Source organism: Chamaea fasciata, unplaced genomic scaffold (assembly GCF_029207755.1).
Source record: "Chamaea fasciata isolate MVZ Bird 193981 ecotype frontalis unplaced genomic scaffold, bChaFas1.0.hap1 SCAF_3, whole genome shotgun sequence".
NCBI lineage: Eukaryota > Metazoa > Chordata > Aves > Passeriformes > Sylviidae > Chamaea > Chamaea fasciata.
The window spans coordinates 95,501,446-95,518,803 of record NW_027094088.1 but is presented as its reverse complement, the minus strand read 5'-3'; the positions used below and the strand labels follow the sequence as shown (position 1 = coordinate 95,518,803).

At 33.8% G+C, this 17,358-nt stretch overlaps 1 protein-coding gene across 2 annotated transcripts in view; it reads left to right on the top strand.

The window, feature by feature from the left end:
- Positions 1-16,942, top strand: part of PXDN (peroxidasin) — an 85,846-nt gene extending 68,904 nt beyond the window's left edge. The window contains exons 19-24 of one of the 2 annotated variants that reach the window (XM_066179845.1): positions 167-375; positions 7,220-7,340; positions 9,819-9,951; positions 10,823-10,936; positions 11,576-11,639; positions 16,702-16,942. In XM_066179845.1, coding sequence (XP_066035942.1) covers positions 167-375; positions 7,220-7,340; positions 9,819-9,951; positions 10,823-10,936; positions 11,576-11,639; positions 16,702-16,820 — 760 coding nt within the window. In that variant the 3' untranslated portion in view covers positions 16,821-16,942. Of the gene's footprint in view, positions 1-166; positions 376-7,219; positions 7,341-9,818; positions 9,952-10,822; positions 10,937-11,575; positions 14,507-16,701 lie in introns of those variants that run through there. The other variant, XM_066179846.1, reaches the window with a different exon arrangement.
- The last annotated feature ends 416 nt before the right edge of the window (positions 16,943-17,358 follow it).

Below are 17,358 nucleotides of genomic sequence, written 5' to 3'. Positions count from 1 at the left end.
AGGAACTTAAATTTTTGCATTTGGATCAGTCCCTTGATACAATGTTAAGTTGAGAACAGGATTTATGAGATAATTCATTTCTTGCCGAACACAGTATTGAAATATCTTTGAAAAACTGCCTCTTGTTTTTTTCACTAGCAGACTTGTCTTTTCTGTGAGATTACAGGTTATGGTATGAAAACCCAGGTGTGTTCACGCCTGCTCAGCTCACTCAGATCAAGCAGACGTCTCTTGCCAGAGTTTTGTGTGACAATGGTGACAACATAACCAGAGTACAACACGATGTCTTTAGAGTGGCTGAATTTCCACATGGATATAGTAGCTGTGAAGATATTCCTAAACTGGACCTCAGGATGTGGCAAGATTGCTGTGAAGGTCTGTATAGAGGTGGATTGAGGGGCAATGAGATGTGTGCATTTGTTAAGTGTCTATTTCATTTTAAGAAGATATTTTACTAATTTTTGGGTTTTATTCAGATATTACAAATTCTAATCTGAAGCATTGCCCCTGTTAAGTGGGAAATTATTCCATATTTTATATTAAATAAACACCATATAAAAATAGCATAGATTTGATCATTGCAAAGCGCAGGCATTTCTTTTCTTGTTTTCTTTCTTTTGTGGATAAATATCCTTGTTCACTACCATCCTTCAAAAGTTAGGACTGTGGGGTAATTTGTTTTTCCTGAAAAATAAGCTTTTTTTCTCCTAAAATAGGATTTATTTAGCTGCATGGAGCACAGGACACTGCTTGGTGGCCTGTATGTTGGCTTCTGTCTCACAGATTTTCTGCATGGCCTCTCTTCAGCCATCGTCACATGAATTCACTGCAGCTGTAACACAGTTAGAATCCATTCCCAAGAGAATCTTCTGGATCATGCAGAATGATTTTCAGTAGCATCAACAACAAAATGCTTCAGAGGACAATGACCTTTCTTTCTTGAGATCTCCTTGACAATGTTATCATTTTCTTTGGACAAAATTCAAATGACATGCCCAGACTCTAAAAGTGTATTCAGGAATTTTGGGAACTTTGCTCTTGAACTCTGACTATTGAAAAATTGCTGTCAAACAAATTCCTAGTATGAAAAGGCTTGCTCTTATTTGAGAGAATAAGGGTAGTATTGGTTGATATCATTAGAATCTTATAATTTCCCTAGTATATTTCAATATTAATACCTTGTAGATTTGCTGATGAAAGGTATCTAGATCTCTGTTCTTCATCTTTTCTGCTGCTGATTCTCTTGAGTTTCCTACTGCTGAGTAGGCTATTCAATATTCTGTTGAAAGAAATGCATGAATAAAGAACTGGTGTGTTGCATTTTTGAGAGAAGTCACAATCTTCCACTAGTGTCTTGTCTACTTAACTCTTTTATTTTATATCAAGATATAATTGTCCACCAGGACAAAGTTCTTTTATGATATGGCTCAGAATTTAAGGCAGAAGGTAAAAGTTAAACTGATGGAGGATGTCTTTTCAGTCTGCTACAGATACAGTAAATACTGAGGAAGGATTGATAGTGGTGTGACTGTACCATGAGAACAAACTCAGATACCATTAACAATTAAAAAGGTAGATAGAGATTTACTATTCAAAGTTACTGCATAACTTAGCTTTTAAACTGATTAATGTATTGTCTTATCCAGTAAATAAGTCTTTAAAAAAAAAAACCAAACCACTCTCTAAGAAGACTCTTCCTTGCAAGTTGCTGTTCAAAATGTCAGTTATCAGTGTGGGACTAACAGAAATAAATACTTTAAATTTCAATAAGATCTTGTACAGTATTCCCCATATACAACATCTCTCAGACCTCGCTCTAATTTTTACAGCTTTTTTTTTTTTTTAGTTTAGTCGGGTTTTTTTAAACAAGGTTTATCAGATTTGCCATTCCCAAGTTAATGCTAATAGTTTCTAAAAAGCTAGACATGGTTGACACATTGCAATTTTAGTATTAAATCTTCCAGAATCTGTTCAAAAATTCCCTGACATATGCCAGAAACATTGGGAGAAAATCAATTATCACTCTTTAAATGCTTTACCATAAGTAAAGCACATTCTTCCAGTTCAGGATAAGTTCACTTTGCCATGGTTCATGGAGCTGGACAGAGAGTTTTGCAAATACATTTTTTTATATTCATTTGGAAAAATAGTAAAGTGTTTCTGAGAAATTGTGTGTTGATTCTCTAAATGTTATCACTGAGCTCCTTAGAACAGATGTTATCTTTGGAAAGTCTTTAGAGTATTGTTGTGTTCACCAACCCAGTTTGTATTTTCATTCAAGAAAGTTGCTACCAGAGAGTACCACTGGATGCGGTACAGTTAGACAACTGTCAAGCAAAAGAAAGGGTAAATAATTACTGTTTTGTAAAAAATTGCCTATATGTATGCCCTTTTTCTGAACTTCTGAAGCCTTGAAGGGGTTAATGAATAGAAAGTGAAGAATGCATGGCTTGAACTGCTTTCTTGCATGGGTGAATGACTGTGACATTTTCTGTTGGAATCCAGTTTAAGCAACTGATGTAAAAAGTTTCATTCCTTCTGTGGCCACCGCTCCTCTGACGTGGGGCATACACTCAGGAACAGCATTTACTTTGAGTTTAATACATTAAGGGGATTTGTTTATTTGAATTTTTTACTGTTTATTATTTAAAAGGGAAAAAATTAAACCCTTCTACACATTTAAAATGCTTCTAATGATTTTATAATTAAAATTATTCTAAATTTAAATTTTGAGCATGGGATATTGCTCATTGCACTTTATATATGTTTCATAAGTGGCCCATATGTTCAGCTGCTTCAGCCTGGTTAAAAGCACTTCTAGTTTTGTTGTCCTTCCTGTTTTGTTAAAAGTCAAAATACTTTTCCATATGAAGAATAGAAAAACTTCTTAGTTACAAAAGTCTGCCTTGTAGATTTTTTGAGTAAAGCTAGTATTTACTTCTTACAAAGCAAAGCATTATTCCTCCTTATAATAAAAAAAGATTACCCTTAGATTTCAGTTGGCAAATCATACAACAGAATTACTAGTTTAAAATACTAGTTATACTAGGCAAAAAGTAGGAGTTCCACTAAAGTGCACAAGTTTCTTTTGTTTTCCTTCACTTTCTACCTTTCTTTGTCTTGTCAGACATGATGAGTAATTGCTGGATTTGCTGCAGCTCTTTATTGGGGCAAAGAGCACTCGAGCTTCAGGTTTTCCCAACAAGAAACCTTTGGTGCTTTGTTTCAGGCTCTCTAGTGCAAAAAGTGTACTTTGAATTTGGTTTTGGCTTTGTTTTTTTTTTAAGTAATCAGTGTACACTTTCATGATTACTGAAATGTGCATTTTTAAAAGTTTCACACTTTTTTCTTTTGTTTTGGGGCCTTTTTCGTAAGTTGCAATAAAAAATTTCTTTAACCTTTTGTTTTATGTCAAAACCCATGAGATTTTCACATGGACCCAGGAGGACAATGGACAATGACCCTGGAGGAAGTGATTCAGATAAGATGCTTTGTAAATCAGTTTAAACTTAGAAGTCATCCTTATAAGTGTAAACTGATTTAGAAAGATTTTTCTTAACTATTTCTCGGTTAGTGAACAGCATATCTCCTCTGTCAGATATCATTCTTTTTGTTTGTTTGTTTAATTCAGAAATACAGCCTGAAATACAAATACATAATAATACAGGAGTACAAATTATGATCAAACATGTTTAAATCCCACTGAATTTCACTAGAAGAGTTAAGACACGTTGTTAATCTCAATGTTTTTGTACATGGTTGTTCAGTAAATAAGACCTATATTTACAGACTCCTGTACTGTAAGACCAGAGGAACAATTATGCTGTCTATTGCTTCACTACTGACCACATTAATCTCTTACTATGCAATTCTCATTATGTCCTTTAATCTTCAATGAGAATACTAAACAGAACTGAGCTAAGTACTAAATTCTGTGGAATATAGTGGAAATAGCATTTTAAAATATTAGCAAAAATCTCTGTGTAAGACTGGGTGTTCTTTTTTTGACGAAGGATATTGTTTACCAAGAACTCCTCAAAATATCAAAATGATGTGATTTATGCCTGAAAAGGTTTTGTCCTTACACAGCACTTGTATGCTTTGATCAGGTCATATGGTTTTGCTTTCTACATTCAAATTATCTTTTTACATTTAAATTTACAAGTAGCAGCTTTGTGAAAACACCTACTCAAAAAAATCTTTTTATATCAGATATTTTCAGTGTTTCTCCACCCTTTTACTGGTCCCACTGGCCTATCGACAAGTTCTTAATACAAATGCTTACAGTAACAGCAACCCAATTCACTACGAAAAATCTTGGAGAATCAAACTGGTATCAAAAATATAAATGTGCTTTGCTTCACATTTCCTCAATCCTTCAAGTGTTTTGTTTTAATCTACCATTAGATTAATTCTCCGTGGCCTAGATTTTGAGGAGTGATTCATAGAGAATTAAGACTACTCAATAATTCCCTGTCAGGTTTTTTATTATCCATTTTACATAATAGTTGCATTTTTAAAACCTTGTGGAAAGCAGGATTTTCTAAAGATGTGGACATGGATTCCATATACAAATGGAAATGACAATTTCTTTATGGAAGGGCTTGTTATACATTGAAACAGGCTGCCCAGGGAGGTGGTGGGGGAGTCATCATTCCTGGAAATATGATTGGATATGGCATTTAGTGCCATGGCCTAATTGACAGTGTGGTGTTTGGTCAAAGGTTGGATTTGATGATATCAGGGGTCTTTTCCAACATAAATAATTCAGTGATTCTGTGTGGTTCTGTAAATGGATCATCTTGACTCTTGCAGTGTAACAGCAGCTAACTGCTGGAAGAAAAAACTGTCCATTGAGTAAAAGAATTCTCGGAATTCTCTTTTACACATTCACTTTTTCTGCAGAAAATTATTTGGAATGGGTATAGCTAATTTGGGGACATTTTAGTCACGCTAGGAGAAAAAAAAGAACCAGAATTTCAGGGTTATTTTTTCTTATTTACTGCTACTGCTAAGGTATTCTTCATTAAGAGTAAAAGTTAAAAAACAACAACAACAACAAAAAACCCCACCAAACTTGATTTATGCTTTCTGAAAGCTGAAGCATTTTGTCCTGCACCTCTCATCTGTGACATTCCTCCCTGTTGTACCTGAAACAGAAAACAAGAACAAGAGCTGTGAATTTGGCAAGTTGACATATTTGAGTTTTAAAAACCACAGAAAGTCAGATCTGTGTACTTAAAGCTGTCACTGAACATGTGGTTCACATATTTACCAGTCCAAGGTGATAAAACCTTCCCAAGATTTCAGACCCTTGCTTCTAAGCAACAGCCTAGGAATAAAAAAAACAAACAAACAATGGGCCATTGTGTTACTGTACAAAATAAACCTAAATCTGTATTATGCAAGATGACCATAGGAGTTACTGAGCTAAGGAGGATAGCAGAAACCTTTCACATATTGCTTCCATGAGAAATTAAAATTTTGTGATACTCTGGAAAACTTTAAACAACACATTGCTTTAAGAAAAAAAAAATTCCTTTGACCAAAACTAGTTCTTTCTTTAGGAACTCTTCTTTCAGTATGATCCTTTTTCTCACCATACTAAATATAGAAGTGTCTAAGGGTGTTCAAAAATGCCTTCATGCCGAGCTTCTTCCAGACACATTGGTCTGTTCCCATCTGAAAGAGTTTATTTCTGAGTGGACAGCAAGGAGGTTGTGTGGGAAATAGTGGAACACACATGAAGAATGAACAATATGTTGGCAGCAAATACCATGCAGTCTTTGGTGGATGCTGCTATTATAGGAGGAAAGAAATGCATTCATTAAAGAATGGGACAAACTACAAGGAAAGAACAGGAAAGGGGAATTCTGGATAACTTGTGTTCAAGAACGATGTGTAGATACTATTTTGATCTGAAAATACTTTTTTCGGTCAGTCATATTTTTCTTTTTTTGTGTCTTGAATGATATTAAGCCATTAAGACAAACTTAAGTTTTTCCTAACAGAGAGATTGTAATATTTTAATATAAGTAAAAGTTCAACACAATTAAAAGTAGACCAAAATACCTAATTTTGTGTAATCAGAGCAACCTTATATTTGTGGCTCTAGTTGCTCATTTCAGCAGTGTTTATAGACTTGAAACTTTTGCAGTAATTTGTGTTAACACTTCAGGTATTCAATCTCAATTCCAGAAAAATACTTTATAAATGGCCCTGAGTTTCTGATTTGTTTTGGTGCAGATTAAGAGAAACATTATTGAAAATTACTCCTTCCCATGTTCAGTTGCTTTCATGGCTTATTCTGCTAATACCAGACTTAACTGAAAAATGTCTGTGGCATCCTGTATTTTGGCTTTCCCTTCAGTTTTAGCAGACTCTTCTTCTAGCAGTTGATTATGTAGTTTGTTCTTGCTTCAACTTGGCCCATTATAACTTTTAGCTTTAAAGCTTCTGTGAACAGAAATGAGAAAACTACTATTTTCTCATTGTCTCCTCTATCATGTGCTGTTGCAGTTTTATTTTGTTTTCCTTTTCTTTTTAAAATGGGACTCTTTCCAAATACTCACTGTGTTTGGAAGGCTGAGTAAAGTGAACTAGAAGAAAGACATATTTCATCCTGTCAAAATGTCCTCCTAGGATCTTAGGAGACTCAGGGTTGAAATTTTTACTCTGTGGTGGAAGGAGTTTTAGGGTCTGGTAATACATTCAGATTCCTGAGATTTGGAAATAAGACATGTCAACCTATAAAGCATGTCTGCAAATTTGGAATTTAATTGAAAATTCTCTTTCAGATGGCAAAAATAACAAATAATAATGGCTGGGATAGATGAAAAACCCACAGATTGATTTTTCTGTCATTGTTTTTCTCCGTATGTAGCTGCCCTGTTTGCCCAGAAAATAATGCAAAGCCAAGAGAGTAAAAATTTCAGAAGTGAAAAGAATAGTTAAATTTAGTTATATGGGTTTGTTAAAATTGTATTCATTCCTTTGTTTCACACTGAAAAGCTGGTCTGTGGGTAATTATGTTCTCTGCATCTAACTAGCCTAAATGTTCTATCACTGAGATATATTCATCTGCCATCAACCAGTTCCAGAGGGATCAGACTGAATGTATGACTTGCCTTTACCAATTCAGAAAACACTGCAAAACCGTATTAATATTGTACTGCTGAAACACACTGTAGTTTATGTGTAATTTCTTGTCTCTTTTCAGACTGTAGAACCAGAGGACAGTTTAATGCATTTTCATATCACTTTCGGGGAAGACGTTCTCTTGACTACAGCTTTCAGGAGGACAAGCCCCTGAAGAAAATGAAAATGTCCAAATCAGTAAAGTGAGACTTTTTTTTTTTTTTTAAGAATTATAAAAAAACATTTGTTTTCAAAATGGAATGAAACTGGATAATTTCTTTGTGAGCACTTTTTTTTCCAGTGTCTGATTTCTCAAGTTTATGATTGATGTATTTTATTCTGACACTTCTACATATCTACTAACAATAAACCACTTTCTTTCAAGCTCAAATTTCTGTGAAACTTTTTGTGAGCACTTTTGTTCTTCCTGCAGTTTTCATGAGGAAAAAAACCAGTGTATGAAACGTAATATGGGGATTTGAAATGCCACATTGCTACAGTGCCTGCAGTAACTAAATTAATCTAAATAATTTCATTTCCTATTTGGAGCTTTTAGATTCTCCTGTAGAAACAGGAGGATACCAAGTGGTGATTTCAGTTGCATAAAAAATTTTGATTATGGTACGGGTTGCTTATGGTACTAAATATTTCAAGCAGGAAGAGAGAACAGCAGTGCTAATAATATTGTTCATAATTCCCTAATCCTCAAAATATAGCAAGGAAGTAAATCATAGTTTCAGTCACAAATTAGCAGCTGCACAGGTTCCCTGCCCTTTTATGGGAATGAAAACTTACGTATGAAATAGTGACATGAGATGAGTTCTGCTCAGAGCATTTCTTATGAAGATCCTTCATGATGAACAAATTTGAGACACTTGAATTATAGTTCTTTCTATTCAGCATGCATTCTTTCAAGAAACAAAACTTTCTGTTTGAGTGATGATGGTGATGAAGCAGAGCCTACCCATTCTGTCAAGGAAAGCATCTAGGCAGATACATAAAGAGGTAAATGAATTTCAGCAATTTCAAATACTTTGGAGGTGTTACAGTACTTGAAGAAACACCGTGGTTATATTCCTCTTATTTGAGAGGAATCTGTCCTGAAATAAAAGATCCTTTAGGTGTTTAGGATTTTAGACAAGAGAACACAGCACCTATGTATAAGCTGGCTTATAGATAATATGAAAAGGTAGGTTCCTTTGAAGTAATCCTCGAAGAAGGATGTTTTGTCCATCTGTGCAAGTGAACTGCTAGAAAAGTTTACAAAACAGCAATTCACTTTTTAAGGATGCTAATCCCATAATCAAAAAATGTAAAAGGGCTTATTAAAGTAAAATGAAAGCAAGAGAGAAAAATAAACGCTTATATCTAAGTACCAACTTGTTTGACTGTGTTTCAGTCTAGTTACTAATTAGGAATACAAAGTAGTAGATTTAAAATACTGCATTTGTAGCATAAATAAAGCTAAAGCAGCCTCAGTCACTGAACATTCTCACGAGTTCTCATGCTCGTTGTATTTAAATTGCATTTCTGGTGAGAAGGGTTTTTTTCCTCCTTTTTTTTAGCTTCTCATTTTCAATAACTTGAACAGGTGGGGAAGATTAAATATTTTGTTATACAATAGCAGCTGGTTTACTTGAACTTTGGCATGTTATGTTGTTTAGAGTTCTTTTTCTCTAATTTAGATGAAAAACTATGGGAAACAAAGTAGCTTGAACCCCTGCCAGTAAGTGCTGTTTTAATTTATGCAGAAAGATTATAAATCCCAAGCCCTGATATATGAGAATTTCTTTGCCAGTTCATTCTTTGGGTATCCCTTAGCACTGGAGATGACATGTTAACAAAATAGTAATGGCTGTAATTATTAACCGATTCAAGAATCTTCAAAAAATGTAAATGGATTCAAGGATCTTAATGTAATAAGTGACTTAAAAATTAGTGTTGTCCATGCTTTTGAATGCCTGTTTTTTCAAGTGCGCACAGATAATATATTGTTAGTTACAGACTAACAATAGTTAGTTCCTTTTGTTACTCTTTCTCATCAACAGATTGAATTGATTAACACAATTTAGTGTTATATATCTGTTATGAGAAATCAGCTGGAAAGTAGTAGAAACAAAAGACTTTAGATTTTGTGTACTATAAGCAGTATTGATATCAGATGTTAGTTAAAAGTATGTTCATATCTAGAAGTACTTCTTATTTATTTTTGAAACCCAACTTTCTCCTTTTTAAAGCCATATTTCTTAAAATACATGTTTTGCTAACAAGCCTGTAGAGGAAAAGTCTGTCGTTCAGAATGTGAAATGTGAATTTCATATTGGAGGGAACACTTTTTAAGACTCTTTCACTTTAGTCTGCTTTCATATTGGGGTCTCAGGGGTGAATTTAAGGTGATGCTCTGTAGTGTCACTGGCGACAACTTTGTATGTACCCCTGCATGAAATGCATAATTTTTCTTAGTATAAGAAATCCCCTGTTGCTAGAGATATTGACAGTAATCTAGAGCTCACCTGTCCTGAATCTGTCTTCAGCATCATCTGGTCTTGTGTGCTGTTGTGGTTCATATTCCTTCATTTGTTGGTTGCTCTTCTTTTACATTTTTATTACATGTCCTAAAATACCTAGCCAAATGAAAATGAGTTAGATGAATATCCTGACTTGGCATTCATTTGTTGCAGTTCTGTGAAACAGAGTAAATATTTTCGTAATGCCACATCCGCATCTAAGGAAAATAGAAATGTACCCGCAGTGAATGACTTCAAAGAATTTGTTTTGGAAATGCAAAAAACTATTTCAAGCCTCAGAAATCAGGTAAGATGCCATCATGAACTAATTGTAGTCTATCATGTCTAATTGTAGATTTAATTAATAATGTTTTCCTAACATCTATCTTACATTTTTAATGTTTAGACATCCCCTGCAAACAAAACCCACCACATACTATCTCAAACAAAAACCAACACAGAAGATGGTGCGTTATTAGTCTTTATTTCTGTGTTCTTTTGAAATTGTACAGAAATACTTTACAGCTGGACCCTCTTGACTTTTGAACCTGAAGCCTTGTGTAAATATTGTATACTAAACACAGAATTAATCTTTCTTAAAAGAATTTTTACCATTTGAAATGTATACAACTTGTGTAAAGCAATGATTAAAATGCAGGCTTCAAAAGAAGTAATGTGCCAGATTACAGCTGTAAACAGAATCAAAATCTAGATTACTTAGAGAAGACTTTACAGTTTGCAGGTAAACTCTATTTAGCCGTAGTGGAATCCCATTTTTAAAATGTACACCATACAGAAGTTAATAAAAAATTCTAGTAAGCATTTTTAATTAAGGTGTTTTTTAAAAAAAAGTAATATTCACTTTCTTTCCAAAACAATTTTGACAGTTTAAATTTGTCTTTCTGTATATGAAACATGAAGTTTTTTTCTCTTTGTATGCTCTAGCTGAATATTCCAGTGGTAGGAAAGATGTATTTTCTGTTAGCTTTCTTTTGAAAGACTATCTCCATTACCTGTTTCTGGTCTTTTTGCATTATAAAAACTAAGTAGTGAGAAGAAAAATCCAGGCAAATATAACAAGGGTTGTATAGTGTCTATTATAAGAGAAAAACCAGAATACTTTACACAAATTAAAACCTTTTTTTGATTCAGTTGCTAACTTTTTTTAATATTTTCAGATAAAAAAACTTGAATCACGCCTCAGTAATTCTGATTGCACTGATGAAGAGGGTAAATCATATTCCAGCAATGAAACCTGGAAAAGGGATCCTTGTACTGTGTGTGAATGCAAAGTAAGTATGTAGAAACTAATTTCAAGATAGAAGTGATAATTTTGCTTCTAAAAGTAGCAGTTCCAGTTTTATGCCTGCTAATTTCTGGGTAATACTTGCCAATTTTTTTTCTTAGAGTTCTTCAGTTCTTTTTTGCAGAAAATTATATTATTCAGATATTCCTGCCCTAGACATTGTTTTTCAATCCAGCTGTTATCTATTGTACTTCTTTTTTTCATTTATCTATAGTTATATGGGTAAATTTAACTGCAAAGTGAGATTAAAAAAAAAAATCCAACCAAATGCAGAAAAATCAATAAAAGCTCATCTCTCTTAGTGCTAGATTGTCATCTTCTTCTATCAGAGAGAAATTTTTTAAAAAGATGTAAAAAAATATGTTAGGGCTTGGTACCCTGGTTGCACTTGAAGGTTAGACAAAAGCATATATGCTACTTTATAAAAGAATGTGGTAATACAGAGAGTGCCTTATCCTTCTCAAAGTAAATTTATACTAAAAACAAACTGTGTGGAGTTACCATATTAGGGAGGTTCTTACAGAGAATGAATGAGAGTATTTTCTGCAATAACATGAAAAAATTACATGATTTCTTGTTTGGAGCATATAGCTAAGTATGTTCTGTTATTTTTCTCCTGGCACAGGTTGGTCAGATTACCTGTTTCGTAGAATCGTGCCCACCAGCTCACTGCGAAGCACCTGTGAAGGGTAAAGGAGATTGCTGTCCAGTCTGCTTGCAACAAAATACTAATAAAAAGAAGCCATAAGCCTACTTTTTTAAGAATTTAGGGTGCATACTCCTCAAATCATATCAGTGCCTGCTGATGGCAAAAACAGGTAACTGCAGTCCTAACAACAGCAAGAAATCAAGATTTACAATATTTGTAATGGTGCTGCAACAGTATAACATAATGTATCATTTTATTTTCTGCCCATTAAGGTAAATCACAATGCAAAAATTAACAAAAGGGAAAATAGCAAACAGGTCAAAGTTAACTGTGTGTTATACTTCTCAGGTTAGACAAACTCGAACTGGTGCTACTTTCAAAGAACACTGTCGGGTAGTTTTAGGTACCCAAAATGACTGGGTTTAGGATTTACTCTAAAATGAACACTTTGTTTCCTATCTTTACTTAGCAACATTAAAAGTTTACTGTCCCTTTCTAGTACCAGTCTGTCTTGATACTTAACTTTTTGCTGTTATTTAGTAAAATGCCAGGAAAAGGAAAACACAGTCACTGTGCCTGTAGTGATGCCATAGCCAGGCCAGGTTTCTGCAAACATCAATGCATGGATATTCTGTTAAATCACACTATCACTGCTGGGCCTGGACCAGTAAGGAAATAAACAAAGCTACTTGATACCTTTCAACAACCTTTCCTTAACTTAAGGAGCAAAATTAACCAAATTTTCAAAGCAATAAAAGCTAGAATTAGTTAGGAAATACAAGTAACTGTAATTGGAAGGAAGCAAAAGCAACTGAATGTATATTATAGATGTAATTGACAGTGTTCCTCATTCTAGGGAAACATGCATGACAGAGTAGCATTTGATCTTAAAAATTAACATAATCCTTTTTGTCAAAACATTTTTAATTGCTTGACAACATTTGTTTATTTGTTTGTTACATTTATTTTAAATCTTTGTAACATAACCATCCAGGTCAGCTTGAAAGCATGCTTCTCTTGATCGCAGATCAGCTTCGTGTAATTGAATGGCCCTGTTTTAAAAATGTGAAAAGATGTCACATGCCATTTTGTATACAAAGATTCCTACTGATTCATTGTGCATATTGTCAATTGACATATGTTCCTGATTATATTGTGGCACTGTTGAAAAAAAGAAAAATCAAAATCAAGCAGCATGAATAATTGTGGATTGACTACTTTTTCTGACAAGGTATTTGATTTTTTTTTTCCAGTTTCATCTAATGAATATATATTTTTACCTCAATACTTTTGTTATTTTTGTTTAAAATGGTCCATCAATGGACTTTATGTCCCATTTAAATGTTTAACATTATAGAGTATATGTCTACACTAGCATTTCAAAGTTGTGTACTTTTTAGTATGCCAGCTGTGTATTTTTGACCAGGAATTATATTGAGTGAAGGACAACTATCATACCTCATTTTACAGCTTTTTTTTCTGTTTATTCAGAATTGATTATTTCCCTGAATACTTTCATTGTTAGAGTTTATTGCCCTGTCCTTTAGTCCTAAGTCAGGACTCTCTAGAACCAGAGCTAGTTACATGGTTCACTGACTTCTGAGTTTAAACATTTAAATCCGAGGGACAGTGATTGGGGTGTCAAAGAAATCTGCAAAAAATTAAACCTTCATATGTTAAGCATTTCAGATTATGCAAACAGACTGAGTACTTAATTATTGCATGGTAGAAAAAATACCTGTCTAATAACTAACCTATCATAGCAATATGAAATCCGCTATCATATTTTGGCACATAATTTCTCTGATTACTAACATTAATAATTTCTAATTTGATAAACTACTACCATGACACACATTCAAACTTTGGTGTAACTTTAAAGCTTACTACAGAAACTTTGTTTCATACTATGGTAGAAGCAGTGTGTACATGTGAGTGCTGTGTTAAAGGTGTGTGGTACTCATGGAATTGCAATTTATATTTTTAAGAATATTTTAATTGATTTTATATACAATTTTTGATTTATGTAATATTCTTTGTTAATACTTCTAGAAATTATGTGGCGAGCATGTTTGAGTATCATATGGTTCCTAAAGATTGTCATTACTGTATTTCTTTGATACTCGTGTTTTGTTGGCTTTTCTTGAGAGTCCAAACCACATGTCTCGTCCTGTAATTCCAGCTCAGATGGAACTCCCACTGACCTGAGCAGGAATTCCTCAAAGAGGAAGGGTTGCAGAGCTAAACCAAATATAATTTAACTGTCCAAACAGTTAAATAAGGCAGTAATACATCCAGCTGGTTACTACTTGCATTCTTTCTTTTCAATTTTATATTAAATAAACTTTCTCAAGTTTTACGCTTATAGGAGAAGAGAGTTTCCATTTTATAATTATAAAATAGTACTTTATATCTGATTGTTCCTTTACTCCAGCCTCCAGAGTAAAGTGGGAGGTTTTCTTCGTTGTTCACTCTTTATTCATATGGTATATAAAATGGGCTTAGGAGTCTGAGTATGCTTAACAAGTGTAACAAGTCTAATATTGAGTTATTTTCCACCATCCATCTGTTTATAAACCAGGAAAAACAGGTCTTTATCCACAGTCTAAAACGTAATCAGTCATGGATTGTACTAGTTCAGTTTTATTGCAGTGTCTCTAGAATCAGCGTTGATTTTAACATTTCTGAAACAGTGGCCAATGTCTAGATGACCATTTCCTCAATATCCACTGTGAGAATATTGCTGTAATATGATGCAAATTTTACATATTTATTTTCTTTTTTAATGTTACCTAAAACAAAGTTGTCGTTGTTGTTATTTTAACCAGTAAATTTACCAAAGAACTGTTTGCACTGTATAATGAATGCTTTTCAGTTAAAATAAAATGGGCCACATTTCCAAGTAAATTTCAAGATTTCTTCTTTTACATGTATTCTTTAGATTACTTGCTGAAGTTCCAATGTGTAGGCTTTGATAAGATACATATTACTTATCGTAAGCAGGATTGTCATAATCAAGACTGTTTCTGAGAAGTAAGCAATGGGCTAATGAGTCATGTAGAATCAGTAGTTTATGAAATATGACAACATATAAAATTAAAATATCTGTTAACTGTTTTCTTCTAGATGACGGGAAAAAGATACCATAGGCTTAGGAAGGATATTTAAAAATTCATTTATTCCTCAGCAAAATGCATTTTTAGACCTTAGTGCTGAACATTTTTTTTTTTTTAATAGGAATATCACAGCAGTTAAATATAAATACATACAAATTTAAGCCTGTTCTTACAGTTCTTCATGTCTCCAAATATATCCAGTCATGACTTGCCTTCCTAAAAACTTGATTCTACATTCATTCTTTTTTCTCATTTCACCAATGAATATTCAGGTTCATGCAATCTCAGCTCAAAATGAGTCTTCTGTGCAAAAGATATCTTCTTTATGTCATTTATTCTTTTTATCCCAGGATATGAATTACTGCTGGACACATGATGAGTTACTCTCATACTTTAGTGAGGTGTTAGGATCTCTAGGACATTAGGTCAGTTCCTTTGTCAAATTTACTTGAAATTCATTTGAAGAATTTTATGATGCAATTTCACTGAAATTTATATAATTCTAAGTTACCTTACTTAGAAAAGGAGAAGTTAAGGATAGACTCCAAGAGACAAAGTTAAGAATTGTGTTCAGGTTACAGTTAATTGCACTATAGTGTATGTAGTTTATAGTTTTTCATAAGACAAATCTAAAAAAGGAAAACTGCAATTGATCATTTGTGTATTTTTCTGCAGGCTGCTGAAACATACTGCTGCTCACCCACACTTAGTTGCCTAGAAGTTTGTTAACAAACCACTAAGTGTAGCCATTTAGAATAAAACCCTTCCATTGATACTTATATTTTTTGAGGAAGACTCAGTTACGTTTGAAATAAATCAAGTAAATTGACTTTATTTCTTTTAGTTGATTGCAGCTAAGAATCATTTGGCTGCAATATGAATAAAGTTGTCTTTATAGGGAATGACCTCCCATAACTTTCATTAACTTTGTTTCATAAAATAATATTTTGCTGCCATAGCACATATCGTTATATGATCTGAAGTATTTCTCTTCATGTTTTTTCTTTTGAATCCCCAACTAGCTTCATGGTTTTTGCCTACAGTATATACCAAATCAGTAATCTTTGCAGAGAGGTCATTAGACATGTTGGACTGTTCCATGGTTTTAGTTTGAAAACTAGATTAAGGTATCAAAAGCTGGTATATTTGACCTATTTTCTCAAAACATCTGCATTATTCTGTTGTTGTATTGTTAAAATAGTTTTATGCACACACAGTGTAATAAAATTATAAAATTACCAGTAGAAGAAAAGACTGCTTAATGTCCTCTAATGGTTTCTCATCTACAGCATGGAGTTCAGTGAAATATACTTCAAAATTCACTAGACTAATTTTTTTTTGTATAAGAAAAAATTGAGATCTGATATGTGAATAAAATGTGTCAACAAAAAGTAGTAATATGAGCATATGCACATATCTCATTCATGCTGGAAGTTTGTCAGACTCCCAGTGGAACAAAGCATTATATTTATTAAAACTAATGCAAACCAAGAAGTTGCTAAATGCTTAATCAATTGCTCAATACCAATACTGTCCTGACCAGCTTTGGATTATGATGTACCTAATCAGGAGATTGTTCTGAGTCATGAAAAGACAGCATTTTCATTTAACAGCATATTTTAAAGCAGATGTACTAAGAATACCACACTATTGTTTTGTAATTGTCCTGCCTGCTTAGCTCATAGAACCATAGAATAAACTCAGTTAGAAGAGACCCACAAGGACAACTGAGTCCAACTCCTGTCCCTGCATTTCCAAGAGTCACACCATGTGCCCAAGAGAATTGTCAAAATGCTTCTTGAGCTCTGTCAGGCTGGTGCTGTGACCTCTTCCCTGGGGAGCCTGTTCAGTGCCCGAACACCCTCTGGGTGAAGAACCTTTTTCTGATATCCAGCCTAAACCTCCACTGACTCAGCTTTGTGCCATTTCGTCGAGTCCTGTCTTTCACAACGTAATTCCTTTACTTTCCTTTTTTTCCCCACTTAGCCTACGATGACATGGCAAGCAAACCTCTGCACCTCCAGCATACTTCCCCTTTTCTTTTGGGCCTGATATATTTGCTGTCCAGCTGGCAGTGTTATGAATGGTCCTTTCACGAGGCTTAAGCATTACAGCCAGCTAACAAATGGAGCGGATTACAGGTCAGATATGTCTAAGTTACAAGAAGATCTGGCTAGCTGTATTTAGCTGAAAAGCTATGAATTGAATATCTGTTTAGATTTGGAAATGGAACAGCAATTCCTGCAATAAAAGAATAAACTTAATTGTTGCATTTGGTAAAGATGTTTGTGGTTTTTTGATGTCTCCCTTAGTGATACAACTTTACATTCGCACAAGTCATGTGCTGTTGCTGAGTTGACAAAAAAAATCTCATTGTCTACTTGTATCTTTATGAGATGCTGTAAATGCTTAATCTGGTGTGCAGCCATTCCAAGGATTGAAATGGCAAAGTACTCATGTCTCTTTTCATAGAGATAAGTATGCAAAAGGTGTCCAGAGGGGGAAAAATAAGTAGTCAGGAATTGTCCAGAGAAAAGGAAATAAACTATTTTTTTATTTTATCAGGGAGAAAAAAGGAAAGATTTCATGAACGCCTCTGAATTTTTTCATGCAAATGCAAAAGTTCATTAGGAATATAGCAAC